A 15,260-nucleotide genomic window follows, 5' to 3' on the forward strand; every position below is an offset into this window, starting at 1 on the left:
CTTAAGTGTAAAGTTAGATTGTAAAGTTACCTTGTTTCTCGAGCTAGGCCTGCATTGTTTTTTATTTCCCTCCTAGGACTGCTTTCACAGTTTCTCTTAATTTTAAGTGATAGGCTTGCTGGGTAGTTTTGACTGTTGGTCCTTGCTTTTCATCACTTTGAATATTTGGTGCCAATCCCTTCTTGCCTGCAGTTTCTGTTGAAAAATTAGCTGATAGTCTTATGGGAACTCCCTTTGTAGGTAACTGCCTTTGTCTTGCTGCTTTTAAGATTCTCTCTTCATTTTTAACCTTTGTCATTATAATTATGATGTGTCTTTGGGTTCATCTTGTTTGGGAATTTGCACTTCCTGGACTTGTATGTCTATTTTCTTCACTAGGTTACAGAAGTTTTCAGTTGTTATTTCTTCAAATAGGTTCTTAATCCCTTGACTTCACTCTTCTCCTTTTGGTACCCCTTGGATTTTTTGTTTATCCATATATCAGTTGATAGTCATTTGGATGGTTTCCCTAATATGAATAATGCTGCTGTGAACATTTGTCTATGTTTGTAAACATGTTTTCATTTCTCTTGGATTGGAACACCAAGTGGAATTTCTGGGTCATATGGTAAACATGCTTAAGAAACCACCAGACTCTTTTCCAACGTGGCTACACCCTTTTACATTTCCAGCAGCAATGTGTTAGGGCTCCAGTTTCTCCATATCTCACCACTACGATATTCTTTTTTATTCATCCTGGTGAGTGTGAAGTGGTATCTTAATTTTGGTTTCAACTTGGATATCCCTAATGATTAATGATGGTGAGGATCTTTCCATATGCTAAACCATTTGTGTATTTTCTTTGCTGAAATGTCTACTGACAGTTTTTACTATATTAAAACTGAGTTGTCTCATAGTTGAATTTTAAGAATTCCTTACATATAATGGATATGTCCTTTATAAAATACGATTTGAAAATATTTTCTCTGTGCTTGGTCAATTTATTTATTTGAAAAAAAATTTTATTGGGGAATTGGGGGAGGGAAACAGCGCTGGGGAATCTGGGGAAGGGGAACAAACAAGTTGCTGTCGTTTTGTTCTTCAGTCTAGTTGTGGAGGACATTGCTTCACTGGCCCATGTTGGTATTATCGTTGCGCTCTTCCCGGGTGAGGCAGATTGGTCGCTGGCCTCTGGACGGCTGCTCATGGAGGCTCTTGGCAGCTCACGCTGGCTGATGACCACACACGGTAGCTATGGCAACCCACTGCAGCAGGAGCTACAGCCTATGCCGTCGCCAGCGACTCACAGCATCCCAGCTCCAGGTTGAGCTGTTGTTCACCATCTTTCCAGTAGAGGGCAGTGTCACTGGCCCTCATGTGGGATCTGACCCAGGGCCCTGCTCCTCAGAGCTGGCGTCCCAAGCCAGCTCTTAAGCAACGTGCCACTTGGCTGGCCCACAATTTATTTTCTTAGTGATGTGCAGAAGTTTTAAATTTTGATGAAGTCCAACTTATTAATATTTTCCTTTATAGATCGTGCTTTTGAGCTCTTATGTAAGAAGTATTTTTCTAAACCAATGCCATGTAGATTTTCTCCTGTTTTCTTGTAGAAGTTTCATAGTTTCAGCTTAAATTTAAGTCTCTGATCCATTTTGAATTTATTTTTGCATTTGGTAGGAGGTAAAAGTCTAAATTCCTTTTTGCATCCGATACCCAAACATTTGGCACCACTTGTTGAAAAGACTATCCTTTGTCCATGAAATGCCTTGGCACCTTAGTCAAAAATCAATTGACCATAAATACGAGGGCTTATTCAGGGACTCTCAAATGCTGTTCCATTGATCTTTATGCCTATCTTTATATCAGTATCACACTGTCTTGATTACTGTAGTTTTGTAGTACGTTTGAAATCAGGAATGTTCATTTTCATAATTGTTTTGGCTATTCTGGTTCCTTTTCCCTAGAAAATTTAGGATCAGCTTCTCAATTTTTCAAAAAAGCCTGTTGGGGTTTTGACAGAGATTGCATTGATCTATACATCAATTTGGGGAGGACTGCCATTTTAACAATACTAAATATTCTAATTCACGAACATGGAATATCTCTGTACTTATTCATACCTCCTTTAATTTCTCTGAATGGTTTACAGTTTTCACTGTCCAAGTCTTGTACTTCAATTGTTAAATTTATTAAGTAATTAATTATTTTGGTACTAAGGTGAATGGAATTGTTTTCTTAATTTTGTTTTGGGATTTTTCATTGCTAGCATACAAAAACACAATTGACTTGTATATTGATATTGTAGCCTGTGACCTTGCAGAGCTTGGTAGATTCCTGTTTGTTGAGTCCCACTCCATCAGGCTGCTTTCTGGCCCCTTTCCAAGGTTGGGCGCTTTGAGTGGCTGTCATTTCTTCCAGTGTCCAAGAGTATAGATCTGATTTTTTTCTTGGCCCTCCAGTAAAGCTGCCCAAATTGTCCATTTGAGGCACCCCCTTTAACTACCCTAGATGCCCTGCTAACTTGCATGCTTCCCACACATTTTGAAAAAGCACTAGAAAGTCTAGAGATTGTCTCTCTTAAAAACAAACTACACTGCTGATGGGTAGCTGGATAGCGACTGGACTTGGAGGTAAGCTTGCTGCGCCCTCCACAACTAAGATTGAAGGACAACAATTTGCTGTTCCCCTTCCCCATTCCTCAATAAAATCTTAAAAACAAACAAAACTACAGATTCATTGTTTTATTTTTTATTTTATTTTATTTTTTAAATTTCCTTGAGTCCTGAGGACTCTTGTTTTGGACCTGTGAGGTTAACCACATTACAGCACAGGCAGCTTCTTTTAAAAAACTAATGACTAGACTTCTAAAGTGCTTTATCTTAGATTGTATTTATTGACCTCTTTACTGTTCTTCAGAATCTAGAGTTTAGATTATGAGGCTAAAATCGGACTTCTCCCAATTTTTTGGTCAAGTTGATGTGATGGCTGGTATCAGCCAGAAAAAAAAAACCAGTCATTGTATTTTCTTGAATAGTCATTTAAATTTCAACTTAAGACTTTAACTTGCATTTTCAAATAAATAAAAATAATATGTCTTATAGCAAGGGATGCAAGGACTTGGTTATCCTTGTTGGAATAATGGTTCTCCTCTATCTGGAGAAGTCACTCTGTACATTTAAGGACTAGGAGGTAGGCACTTGAAATCTAAGACGGTAAAGGGTTTTCTGCGAACAAAACTAGTTATCAGTCACCATGAGACCATAATTGTGGCTAGAATTCCAGAAATGGTGAGAAGTTGATTTTCTATTCAGTCTTCTTGGATTATTACCTGTGAAGAAAAAAAAAAAAGTCTGAATTAAACACCTAAAATATTTTAACAGGTTTTTGGAACACTTTGTTTTCCCAATATACATTCCATTTGTGCTCATTATGTAACAACAGTGGTGTGGATAGATTAGACCCAAGTTCATATTGAGCTCAAGGGGTTGGCCTTGATGGGTCTGGCCAATAAGACAATTCCTCTTCTCCCCATCGCCATTCATTCCCAGAACAATTGGGTTAGCTCATAGCATTCTTGTGGCCATGTGGACTGATTAAGGGGTGCCCTCAATTAGTGTTGACAGAGTTGTGTGTGTGTGTATATATATATATATATATATATATATATATATATATAAATAAAAAGCTGGGAACTACTGAGCAATTCTGCCACCTATAGTAAACAGCCGCTAAGATGGCCCCCAATTATCCCTGCCTCCTAGTACTCATGCCCTTATACCATCTTCTCACCTTGAGTGTGGGCTACACCTAGTGATTACTTTTTAACTAGTCATGGAATATAGCAAAAGTGATAGGATATCACTTCTGAGATTAGTTACAAAAAGCGTGTGACTTCCATCTTGGGTACTGTCTCACTTGTTCACTCTGAGGGAAGTCACATGCCAAGTTGTGAGGTGCACTATAGAGAGGTGTATGTTAGCAGAGACCGTGAGAGGTCTCTAAACAACGGCTGATGAGAAACAGAGGCCCTGAGTTCAACAACCTGAGAGGAACTAATCCTGCCAACAACCACATAAATGAGCTTGGAAGAGGATCTTCTTCTTGTTGGGACCTTCAGATGACATCACTGCCCTGGCAGATAGTTTAGCTTAGGGCCTCTGACTCAGTCTCTCATGAGGTTGCAGGTAAACTATATTCAGATTCCTAACTCACAGAAACTGTGAGATTAAAGAAATGTTTGTTGTTTTAAGCCACTAAGTTTTGGAGTAATTTGTTAAGCAGCAAAAGATAACTAAATACCACCATAAGAAAAATTAGGGCTGAGTTTTTTTCCTGTTATGTGCTACTGAAAGCACATTAACATATACAAGGTTTGATTAAAAAAATATAGTGAATGTTTAAATAAAAAATATTATTACAAAAAAAAATTTATTACAGTAAAAGACACATTGCCATTAATCCCCCTCAAAATACTCCCCCTTGCTTTGAACACACTTATCCCATCATTCTTGTCACTTCCTGAAGCAGTTCTGGAAGTCCTCTTTTGTGAGTGTCTTTAGGAGCATTTAAGAAATGATGTGCTTAGAAAACAGCCTGAGAAATGAGTAAAAGGTTTCATTTTCCATCATGACAATGCTCCTTGTCACACATGGCTTCTGGTACGGCAATTTCTGTCAAATAAAAACATTACGGTGTGTCCTTATCCACCTTATTCACCAGATCTGGCACCATGCGGCTTCTAGCTGTTACCCAAAGTCAAAATGACTATGAAAGGTAAACGTTTTGAATCGATTCAGGACATCGTGACAGCCACGACAGCGCAACTAAGGACATTCAACGAAAGAGGACTTCCAGAACTGCTTCAGAAAGTGGCAAGAATAATGGGATTAAGTGTGTTTGAAGTGCAAGGGAGTATTCTGAGGGAGATTAATGGCAATGTGTCTTTTACTGTAATAAACTTTTACAAAATTTAAACATACATCATATTGTTTGATCACACCTCATATTAACTAGTAGTAATTTAATCTTGAAAAGGTTATTAGACATTAAAATCTTTATACTCAAATGAATTTACAGCTTCCAAAAATCATGCAAACAGAAAAAAATCCATCCACCTAATCACAACCATCTCCACTTCTCATATGGAAAATTAGGTTAATAAGGCCTCATTCATTCAGAATACCTTACAATACTAACAAAGTTTGGGAAAAGGTTTACCTTTGGTTATTTACACAAATAATGCAAATAAACAATGATCACAGGGTAACTGTTAATTCTACTTAAAACATCTTGTTGGAAGTTCTTAAAATTACTTTTAACACCATTTGTTTACATATAAGTTTTAAGTGTTAATTAAAAATGATATTTAACTGCCTCTCATTCACTAAAGTAGGTCTGGAAGGACCTTGGGTTAGGCATTCTTTGTTTTAAGTCTATCTGGAAAAAAACCTCAAATATTCTTAGGCCTAATGATTATAAAGGCCAATTTGAGTTCTGTTTTACAGGATCCTCTGGGGAACAGGATCATCTGAAAAGGTCACTGGGTATAAGTTGAGAGACAGTTACAGTACTGATTCCACACATTCTAGTTTTTAGCAGGTTCAATAAAGGGATATCGTTCTTTCTTGCCTGCCAAAATACCTCTCTCAAATATCTTTCTCATATATTTAAAGATTTGCTTGAAGAGTTTTCTTTTTTTACAAAAATTCAAATAAAACATAAAATGATGTAAATTAAGTGTGCTTCTGGAAAAGAGACAGGATTGAAGGCAGAGTTTAGGGGCAAATTTTCCTTTTTAAAATTATATATGCAATTCTGTATTGTATAATTTTAACTTTTAAAAAGAGCTTGTATTTTTTTAACTTTCAATCATTTTTTTTAAATTATAAAAAGGAAATGCTCTCTGAGAGGGTCTCATTTATAGTTTAGGATGCATTTCTTAAATCAGTACCTATCAGGCAGGTCTGAAATGGTGGCATAGGAGGAAGCTAACTACCCTCCCATAAACACACCTACATTTAGAGCAGTTCCTCCTGAGGCAACAGAGGGCCAACTGAATAGTTTCTGTACAACAAAGGAGAGAGAGAGAGAGATGCCACATAAAGAAGGCTCGGGAACTGTGAGAGCACTCTGGGATCTAAGGAAACTCTTTGGGATCAGAGGTGCTGGTGAGCAACACTGTGTACATACCCCTCCACCTGGATAGCACAGGCAGGAGCTCTAGGAAGGTACGGATTTGCAAGGCTGCTGGTGTGAGTGCACTGGGCTGCCCAGCCTGGATCCCTGCTCTGACTGTGGACGACTAAATCAACAGGGCATCACTCCACTTGGAACTCACTCCAGGAGGACCAACAGGCTGCCAAAGCAGGCATGCACTGGGCTGCCTTGGCAGGACCTCACTCCAGCCTCAACCAGACTAACAGGGAGCCAGTGCATGCATGTATGTGCACTGGGCTGCCCCACCCCAAGTCCACTCCTCCTGGCCAGCCTTTGCCCCAGACACCTACTGACTCCAACGACTTTGCCAAAACCCAGAACACAGCCTACACAAAGGTTGCTTCTACATAGGCCACTTTTTCAAGATTGGGAGAGATAGGCATTACATTTAATTAATAGGAACAAACACAGAAAGTCAAACAAAATGAGAAGACAGGAACGTGTTCCAAATGAAAGAACAAAACAACAAACTAGAAAAAACCCCTAATGAAATTGAGATAAGTAATCTGCCTGATAAAGAATTCAAAGAAACTGTTCCAAGCATGCTCACCAAATTGAGAGTGGAACCCAGAGGGAATTTGGACAAAGAGTTAGAAAACATAATAAAGAACCAATCATAGCTGAAGAATACAATAACTGAAATGAAAAATACACTAGAAGGAATGAGAAGCAGATTAGATAATACAGATGAATGAATTAGTGACCTGGAAGACAGAATAGTGGAAATCACTCATCAGAACAGCAAAAAGGCACAAGAATTAAAACAAAAAAAAAAGAAAGAAAGAAAGAAAGAAAAAAGATGTAAACCCCTGGAGAGGGGACAGGAACATTAACATTATAGGGATCCCAGAGGGGATGAGAAAGGGGCAGAAAATTTATCTGAAGAAATAATGACTGAAAACTTTCCTAAACTGGGAAACAAACAGACCTCCAGGTCCAGGATGCACAGAGAGTTCCAAACAAGAAGAACCCAAGGAGGCCCACACCAAGATATACCATAATTAAAATGGCAAAAGTTAAAGAGATAATCTTGCAGGCAGCAAGAAGAAAACAACCAGTTACGTACAAGAGAAGCCCTATAAGGCTATTAGCTAATTTCTCAGCAGAAACTTTACAGGTCAGAAGGGAGTGGGAGGGCATATTTAAAGTGCTGAAAGAAAGAACCTACAACCTAGAATACTATACCCAGCAAGGCTAACATTTAGAATTGAAGAAGAGATCATTTCCCCGATGAGCAAAAACTAATGGAGTTTATCACTAATTACCTGGTTTAGAAGAAAATGTTAAAGGGTCATCTGTAAGCAGAAAACAAAGGCCATAACAAGAAATAAGAAAATACATGAAAGAAAAATCTCCCAGGTAAAGGCAAATATATAATAAACTCACCAAATCAGCCACTTAAAAAGCTAGCATAAAGGGCCATCTGAGTGGCGCGTTTGTTAGGAGTTGGCTTGGGATGCCAGCTCTGAGCAGCAGGGCCCCGGTTCGGATCCCACATGAGGGCCAGTGGCGCTGCGCCCTCTACAGCTAAGATGGTGAACAATAGCTCGACCTGGAGCTGGACTGCAGTAAGTCGCCAGAGATGGTGTAGGCTGCACTGGGGCTGGCCAGCAGCGGGTGTGAACTTTCGTGAGCTGCCGTGAGCCGCCTTCCAATGGCTGGCAAGTGACTGCCTCAAACCGGGAAGAGCGCAATGATAATACCAACATGGGCCAGTGAAGCGACATCCTCCACAACTAGACTGAAGAACAAAAGGACAGCAACTTGTCTGTTCCCCTTCTCCGATTCCCCAATGCTGTTCCCCTCCCCTAATTCCCCAATAAATAATATCTTAAAAAAAAATGCTCATGAATTAAAAAAAAACAAAAATCAAACAAAAAAAACTATGTTTGAAAAAAAAGCTAGCATTAAGACAAAAAGTAGCAAAATTAACTATAACTACAATAAATAGGGGATACACAAAACAGAAAGATCTAAAATATGACATGAAAACAAAGCAGGGAGGGAGGCGTAAATATGTAGTGCTTTTACAAAGCGTTTCAACATAAATACCTATCAGCTTAAAATAGACTATTATAGATATAGATGGATATATATGAGCCTCATTGTAACCACAAACCAGAAAACTAGAAAAATTAAAAAAAAAAAAAAGGAAAGGAACCCAAACAAAAGACCAAAAAACCAGCAAACCACAAGGGAAAAGATCAAGAAAAGAAAGGAAGAGAGAAGAGCTATAAAAACAACCAAAAATCAATGAACAAAATGGAAAAAAGTACACCTATCTATAATTACTTTAAATGTAAATGGACTAAATGCTCCAATCAAAAGACACAGGGTGGCTGAATGGATAAAGGAACAAAACCCAACTATGTGCTGACTTCAAGAGACTCACTTCGGACTGAAAAACAAACACATACCAAAAGTGAAGGGGTGGGCAAAGCTCTATGCAAATAGAAATGAAAAGAAAGCTGGGTAGCAATACTCATATCAGACAAATCAGACTTTAAACAAAGACTGTAAAAAGAGACAAAGAAGGACATTACATGATGATAAAGGAGGTCATGCCAACAAGAGGATATACCAACTGTACATATCTATGCACCCGACATAGGAGCACCTAAAACAAATATTAACAGACATAAATGAGATATTGACAGTATTACAATAATTGGAAGGGACTTTAATATCCTACTCACATAATGCATAGATCATTTAGACAGAAAATCAATAAGGAAATAGTGGCCTTAAACATCACATTAGACCAGATAGACTTAAAAGATATTTACAGAACATTTCATCTCAAAACTGCACCATATAAATGCTTTTCAAGTGCACACGGAACATTCTCCTAATTATCACATATTAGGCCTCAAAACAAGTCTCAATAAATTCAAGAACACTGAAATCATTCGTATCAAGCATCTTTTCCTACCAAAACCATATGAATCTAGAAATCAACCACTGGAAAAAACACAAACATCTGGAGACTAAACAATATGCTATTAAACAACCAATCATCAAAGTGGAAATCAAAAAATACTTTGAGACAAATGAAAATGAAAACACAACTTTCCCAAATCTGTGAGATGCAGCAAAAGCAGTTCTAAGAGGGAAGTTCATAACTATACAGGCCTACCTCAAGAAACAAGAAAAATCCCAAATAAACAACCTAACATTACATCTGAAAGAACTAGAAAAATAAAAAGAACAAACAATACCCAAAGTCAGTAGAAGGAAGGAAATAAATGAAATACAGACTAAAAACCAATAGAAAAGATAAATAAAGCTAAGAGCTGCTTCTTTGAAAAGATAAACAAAATTGATAAACCTTTAACCAGACTCATCAAGAGAAAAAGAGAGGACACAAACCAAATCAGAAATGAAAGAGAAGTGACAACTGATATCACAGAAATACAAAGGAGATCATTAAATAATGCTATGAACAATTATATGCTACCCAACTGGGCCAACTAGGAGAAACGGATACGCTTCTAGAAACACACAGCTTTCCAAGGCTGAATGAGGAAAAAAAATATTTTGAATAGACTGATTACTAGCAACGAAACTGAAGCAGTAATAAAAAAACTCCCAAGAATCAAAAGTCTGGGACCCGATGGCTTCACAGTTGAATTCTATCAGACATTTAAAGAAGAATTAATACCTATCCTTCTCAAACTATTCCAAAAAATTGAAAAGAAAGGAACACTTCCAAACTTGTTCTATGAGGCAAGCATTTTCCTGATTCCAAAGCCAGACAAAGACACTACAAAAAAAAAGAAAATTACAGGCCAATACCCCTGACGAATGTAGATGCAAAAATTCTCAACAAAATATTAGCAAACCGAATTCAACAATACGTTAAAAAATCATACACCATGATCAAGTGGGATTTATTTCAGAGATGTGAGGATGGTCTGACATCCTCAATGCAAGCAATGTGATACACTGCATCAACAAAACCATGGATAAAAATCATATGATCATCTCGATACAGAAAAAGCATTTGACAAAATCCAGCATCCACTTATGATAAAAACTCTCAATAAAGTGGGTACAGAGGGAACATACCCTAACATAATAAAGGCTATATATAACAGGCCCATACTCAATGGCAAAAAGCTGAAAGCTTTTCCTTTAAGATCAGGAACAAGACAAGGATGCCCACTCTCACCACTTTTAATTCAGTATAGAATTGGGAGTCCTAGGCACAGCAACCAGACAAGAAATAAATAAAAGACATCCTTATTGGAAAGGAAGAAGTAAAACTGTCACTATTTGAGATGACATGATACTACATATAGCAAACCCTAAAGATTCCATGTAACAATTAGAATAAACAAATTTAATAAAGTAGCAAGATACAAAATTAATATACATAAATCCTTTACATTTCTATAGACTAATAATGAACTTGATAAGGAGAAATTCAGAAAACAATCCTATTTATAGTTACATCAAAAACAATAAAATACCAAAGAATAAATTTAACCAAGGAGGTGAAAGACCTATACTCCAAAAATTATAAGACACTGAAGAAAGAAACTGAAATCGACACAAAAAAATGGGAGGATACACCATGCTCAAGGATTGGAAGGATTAATATAGTTAAAATGTCCATACTACCCAAAGGCATCTATAGATTAAATGCAATCCTTATCAAAATACCAACGGCATTCTTCTCAGAACTAGAACAAATAATCATAAAATTTATATAGTACTGCAAAAGACTCCAAATAGCCATAGCAATCTTGAGAAAATAAAACTAAGTTGGAGCATCACACTCTCTGTTTTAAACTATACTATAAGGCTACAGTAACCAAAACAGTATGCTACTGGCACAAAAGCAGACACATAGATCAATGGAACAGGATAGAGAACTCAGAAATAAACCTTTACTTACATGGTCAATTAAGCTACAACAAAGGAGGAAAGAATATACAATGATCAAAATGAAAATCAAACAGAGAAATGAAAAGTCTCTTCAATAAATGCTGTTGGGAAAACTGGACAGATACATGCCAAAAAACTCCCCCTAAAAAACCAAAACAAAACTGGATCACTCTTATACCATACACAAAAATAAATTCAAAGACATAAATGTAAGATCTGAATTCAAAAAACTCTTAGAAGAGAAGAGTTTGACGTCAGTCTTAGCAACATCTTCTTGGATATGTCTCCATAGTTAAGAGAAACAAGAGTAAAAATAAACAAATGGGACCTCATCAAATTAAAAAGCTTCTGCACAGTGAAGGAAGCCATCAACAAAACAAAAAGACAACCTACTTGAATGGGAGAAGATATTCGCAAATGATACATATGATAAGGGGTTACTATCTAAAATATATAAGTTAACTCATACAATTCAACATAAAAAATACGAAACAACCTGATTAAAAATTGGGCAGAGGGCCGGCTGAGTGGTGCGTTGGTTAAGAACTGGCTTAGGATTCCAGAGGGCCCGGGTTCGGATCCCACATATGAGGGCCAGTGACACTGCCCTCTGCAGCTAAGATGCTGAACAATAGCTTGACCTGGAGCTGGGCTGCCGTGGGTCACCGGCGATGGCATAGGCTGCAGTCCCCTGCTGCAGTGGGCTGCCATAAGCTACCATGTGTAGCCAGCAGCCAGCGTGAGCGGCCAGCAGCCGCCATGAGCGGCCATCCAGAGGCCGGCGACTGATCTGCCTCACCCGGGAAGAGCGCAATGATGGTGCCAGCTTGGGCCAGTGATGCAACATCCTTCACAACTAGACTGAAGAAGAAGAAGAACAACAACAACAACAACAAAAAACAACAGCAACTTGTCTGTTCCCCTTCCCCCAAGTCCCCAATAAAAATCTTTAAAAAAAAAAAAAAATTGGGCAGAGGACCTGAATAGACATTTTTCCTCTGTAGATATTTTTCCAAAGAGGACACATAGATGACCAGCAGACATATGAAAAGATGCTCAACATCAATAATCATCAGAGAAATGCAAATCAAACAAGATACCACCTCACATTTGTCAGAATGGCTATTATCAAAAAGACAAGAAATAAGTGGTAGAGAGGATGTGGTGAAACGGGAATGGTTGTGTGGGACTGTAAATTGATGCAGGCACTATGTAACACAGTGTGAAGATTCCTCAAAAAATTAGAAATAGGACTACCATACAACCCAGCATTTGCACTTCTAGGCATTTATCCAAATAAAACAAAAACACTAATTCGAAAAGATATAATCATTCTTATGTTCATTATAGCATTATCTGCAACAGCCAAGATGTGGAAGTAACCTAGGTGTCCATCAATAGATAAATGGATAAAGAAGATGTGGCATACAAACACATACACACACACTGGGGTATTACTCTGCCATAGAAAAGAATGAAATCTTGCCATTTGTGACAAGGATAGAGCCAGAGAGTATTGTGCTAAGTGAAATAAGTCAGAAAAAGACAAATACCATATAAGTTCCCTTATATGTGCAATCTAGAAAATAAAAGGAACAAACAAGACAAAAACAGAGTTATAGAAATGGAGAATAAACTGATGGTTGCCGGAGGGGAGGTGGGGGATGGGTGAAAAAGATGAAGGGGAATAAGAGGTACAAACTTCCAGTTATAAAATAAAAAAGCCATAGAGGTGTAGTGTACAGCACTGGGAATATAGTCAATAAAATTCTAATAACTTGGCACGGTGACAGATGGTTACTAGACATCGTGTGGTGGTCACATCATAAGGTATACAAATGTTGAATCATGTTATATTCCTGAAACTAATATACTATTGTATGCCAACTATACTTCAATAACAATATTTTTTAAAAACTACCTTAGCACTTGAGATTATGTGAAATGAGAAGCAAGAGAGGATGAGACGAAGAGTAATGATTACGGCAGGAGGAGTGAGGGGACAGTCTGATGGGCAGTACTGAAATAGGTAAGAACTTGGGATAGTAGGGGAGGGCTATGTATTTGGGAGTAGGGTCAGGATTCAGCAAAGCCGGATTTGTAAATTCACCTGCTAATTTGCACATGATTACCAAGGTGTTGGCTGGATTGGGGGTGATTTCTTTGAAGAGGGAAGTAGGATGAGGATACTCTGAATGGATCACTGCAGTAGTTGGGTTGAAGTTAACTGCTACTTCCTGGGAAGAAACTTACCAAATGGTACATTCGGGATGGTCTAGGTTTGAGTATGAAGGTGATAGTGGGAGTTTCCTGGATTGCAAGAAACAGAACTGTGGTAAGCCTATAAAGGAGGAATAATAACAACAAGGGTGGGGCACAAAGTTACAACAGAGGACAGGAAGTGAGTGGGGCAGCTGAAAACTAAGGGATGTCATGTTCTTCCTTAGCAAGCTGAGGACATCATGAGGTCTATACTTGGTTTTTAAAATTCCCAATATGAAAAAAGAATCCAAACAGGCAACAAATGAAAAACAAACCAAAATAATATTCAACTCACCACTCTGGCTAACAGCTGGTTCTAAATATGAAGGTTAAACTTGCAAGGTCTTCATTCTTTAAATGTAATTCTTCAAGCAGGGTGGCTATAAACTGTGTAAACACCACATTTTCCTGAGAATGTTTCTGAATGCCAAGAATCGGTGTCAGTCTGAAACAAACAAAAATATTAAATACACATCCATGAAATGGGAAGTATTAAGGGGCTTTCGTCATGGCAGAGAGATGAAGTCTCTCTGATTTAACAACATTTCCAGAGAGAGAAGGCTTTACTAATAAAAGCAGAAGAGAAATCTCAAGAAAAGATTGAAAGATCAAACATATTGTTAAGTAGAGAAAGAAGCCTAAAAGCATGAATCTATGTAACATGTTCTTCATCATGCCAGCAAAACTACCAAAATTGTGCTCAGAAAAGAAAATTAATGAAGTCTTCCCACTCGGGGAAAGAAGGCTGTGGACAGATGCTTAGAGCTGAGAATTGCTTTAAAAACCTAACTGAATGTTTGGATTATGTCACCTGGAAAAGACAATATATAAAAAACAAGATTACCTTTTGGAGAAAACCTTAACATTTTTATTTTTAAAACACTAAATAGTTGAATTACATCTTATAAAGCACTTAATAAGAACTTTATAAGGAACATTGCTTTTTTTCTCTAACCACATCCAGTAAATACCCCAAAAGATTGATTGCATATAATAGATTCTTAAAAGTAATTCACATTGAAACATGACTAGTAAGCATGATTTTAAAAAAGTGACAAATCTAATCACAAAGATTAAAAACCATTATTTCCGTAATTTTTTTTTTTTTAAATCTCCAGAGATCATGCTTCACAGAACCTGTGCAAGTTACATTCTTTGGGAGAAAATTCTTTTTCCCCCACAAAGCTCTTTCAGATGCTCATTTATTTATTTATTTAATTTATTTTTTATTGTTAGTTTCAGGTGTATAGAACATTGCAATAGTTATCCTTCTCACCCTTCGCACAGAAACAAACCCCCTCTCCCATCTACTGCCCTCCCACCCCCGATATGCTTATCTATTACAATTCCATTGACTCCCTCCATTCCCACTCTCTACTCCACGTCCCGTGACTATATGTATATATAATTATAGTTGACATACATTATTATTCAACATCAGCTTCAGAAATACAGTGCGGTGGTCAGGCCTCTACACTGACTATGAAGTGGTCTCCCTAACAAGACATGAGTCCATCTGGCCCCCTAAAAAATATTTACAACATTATTGATTATATTCCCCAGACTGTCCAGATGCTCATTTAATCTTGGTCATTCCCACTGGGCACATCGAATATAAATAAAATAACTCTGATTTAAATCAATAACGCTCAGGAAATCAGGGCACAGCAAATTCTGTAGTAGTGTGTGTGGAATGGGAAATGTTATTTTCTGAGAGACAGACTTCTTCCTTGCTTAGCCATTTTATACAGAAAGCAAAAGTAAAAATTTGTCAGAATTGTTCAGGGATGGCCAGGACTTTGAGTAGGTAGTAAATTCTCTATCTCCCTGAAGGTGTCCTAGCAAGAACTGGAAACTAGGTGACTCCAACAGTCCAGTGAAATCCAGAGTTCTAAATGAGAAAACCACTGTAA

The 15,260-nt window shown here is 37.6% G+C and overlaps 1 protein-coding gene across 2 annotated transcripts in view; it reads right to left on the bottom strand.

Annotated features, from left to right (window-relative positions):
• Positions 1 to 2,748: 2,748 nt before the first annotated feature.
• The window catches only part of RPAP2 (RNA polymerase II associated protein 2), an 83,070-nt gene continuing 70,558 nt past the window's right edge, over positions 2,749 to 15,260 (bottom strand). For both annotated transcript variants that reach the window (XM_019626986.1, XM_019626987.1), the window contains 2 exons: positions 13,643 to 13,792; positions 2,749 to 3,307 (listed from right to left, as the gene is read on the bottom strand). In XM_019626986.1, coding sequence (XP_019482531.1) covers positions 13,651 to 13,792 — 142 coding nt within the window. In that variant the 3' untranslated portion in view covers positions 2,749 to 3,307; positions 13,643 to 13,650. The remainder of the gene's footprint in view (positions 3,308 to 13,642; positions 13,793 to 15,260) is intronic.

Source organism: Hipposideros armiger, unplaced genomic scaffold (assembly GCF_001890085.2).
Source record: "Hipposideros armiger isolate ML-2016 unplaced genomic scaffold, ASM189008v1 scaffold_696, whole genome shotgun sequence".
NCBI lineage: Eukaryota > Metazoa > Chordata > Mammalia > Chiroptera > Hipposideridae > Hipposideros > Hipposideros armiger.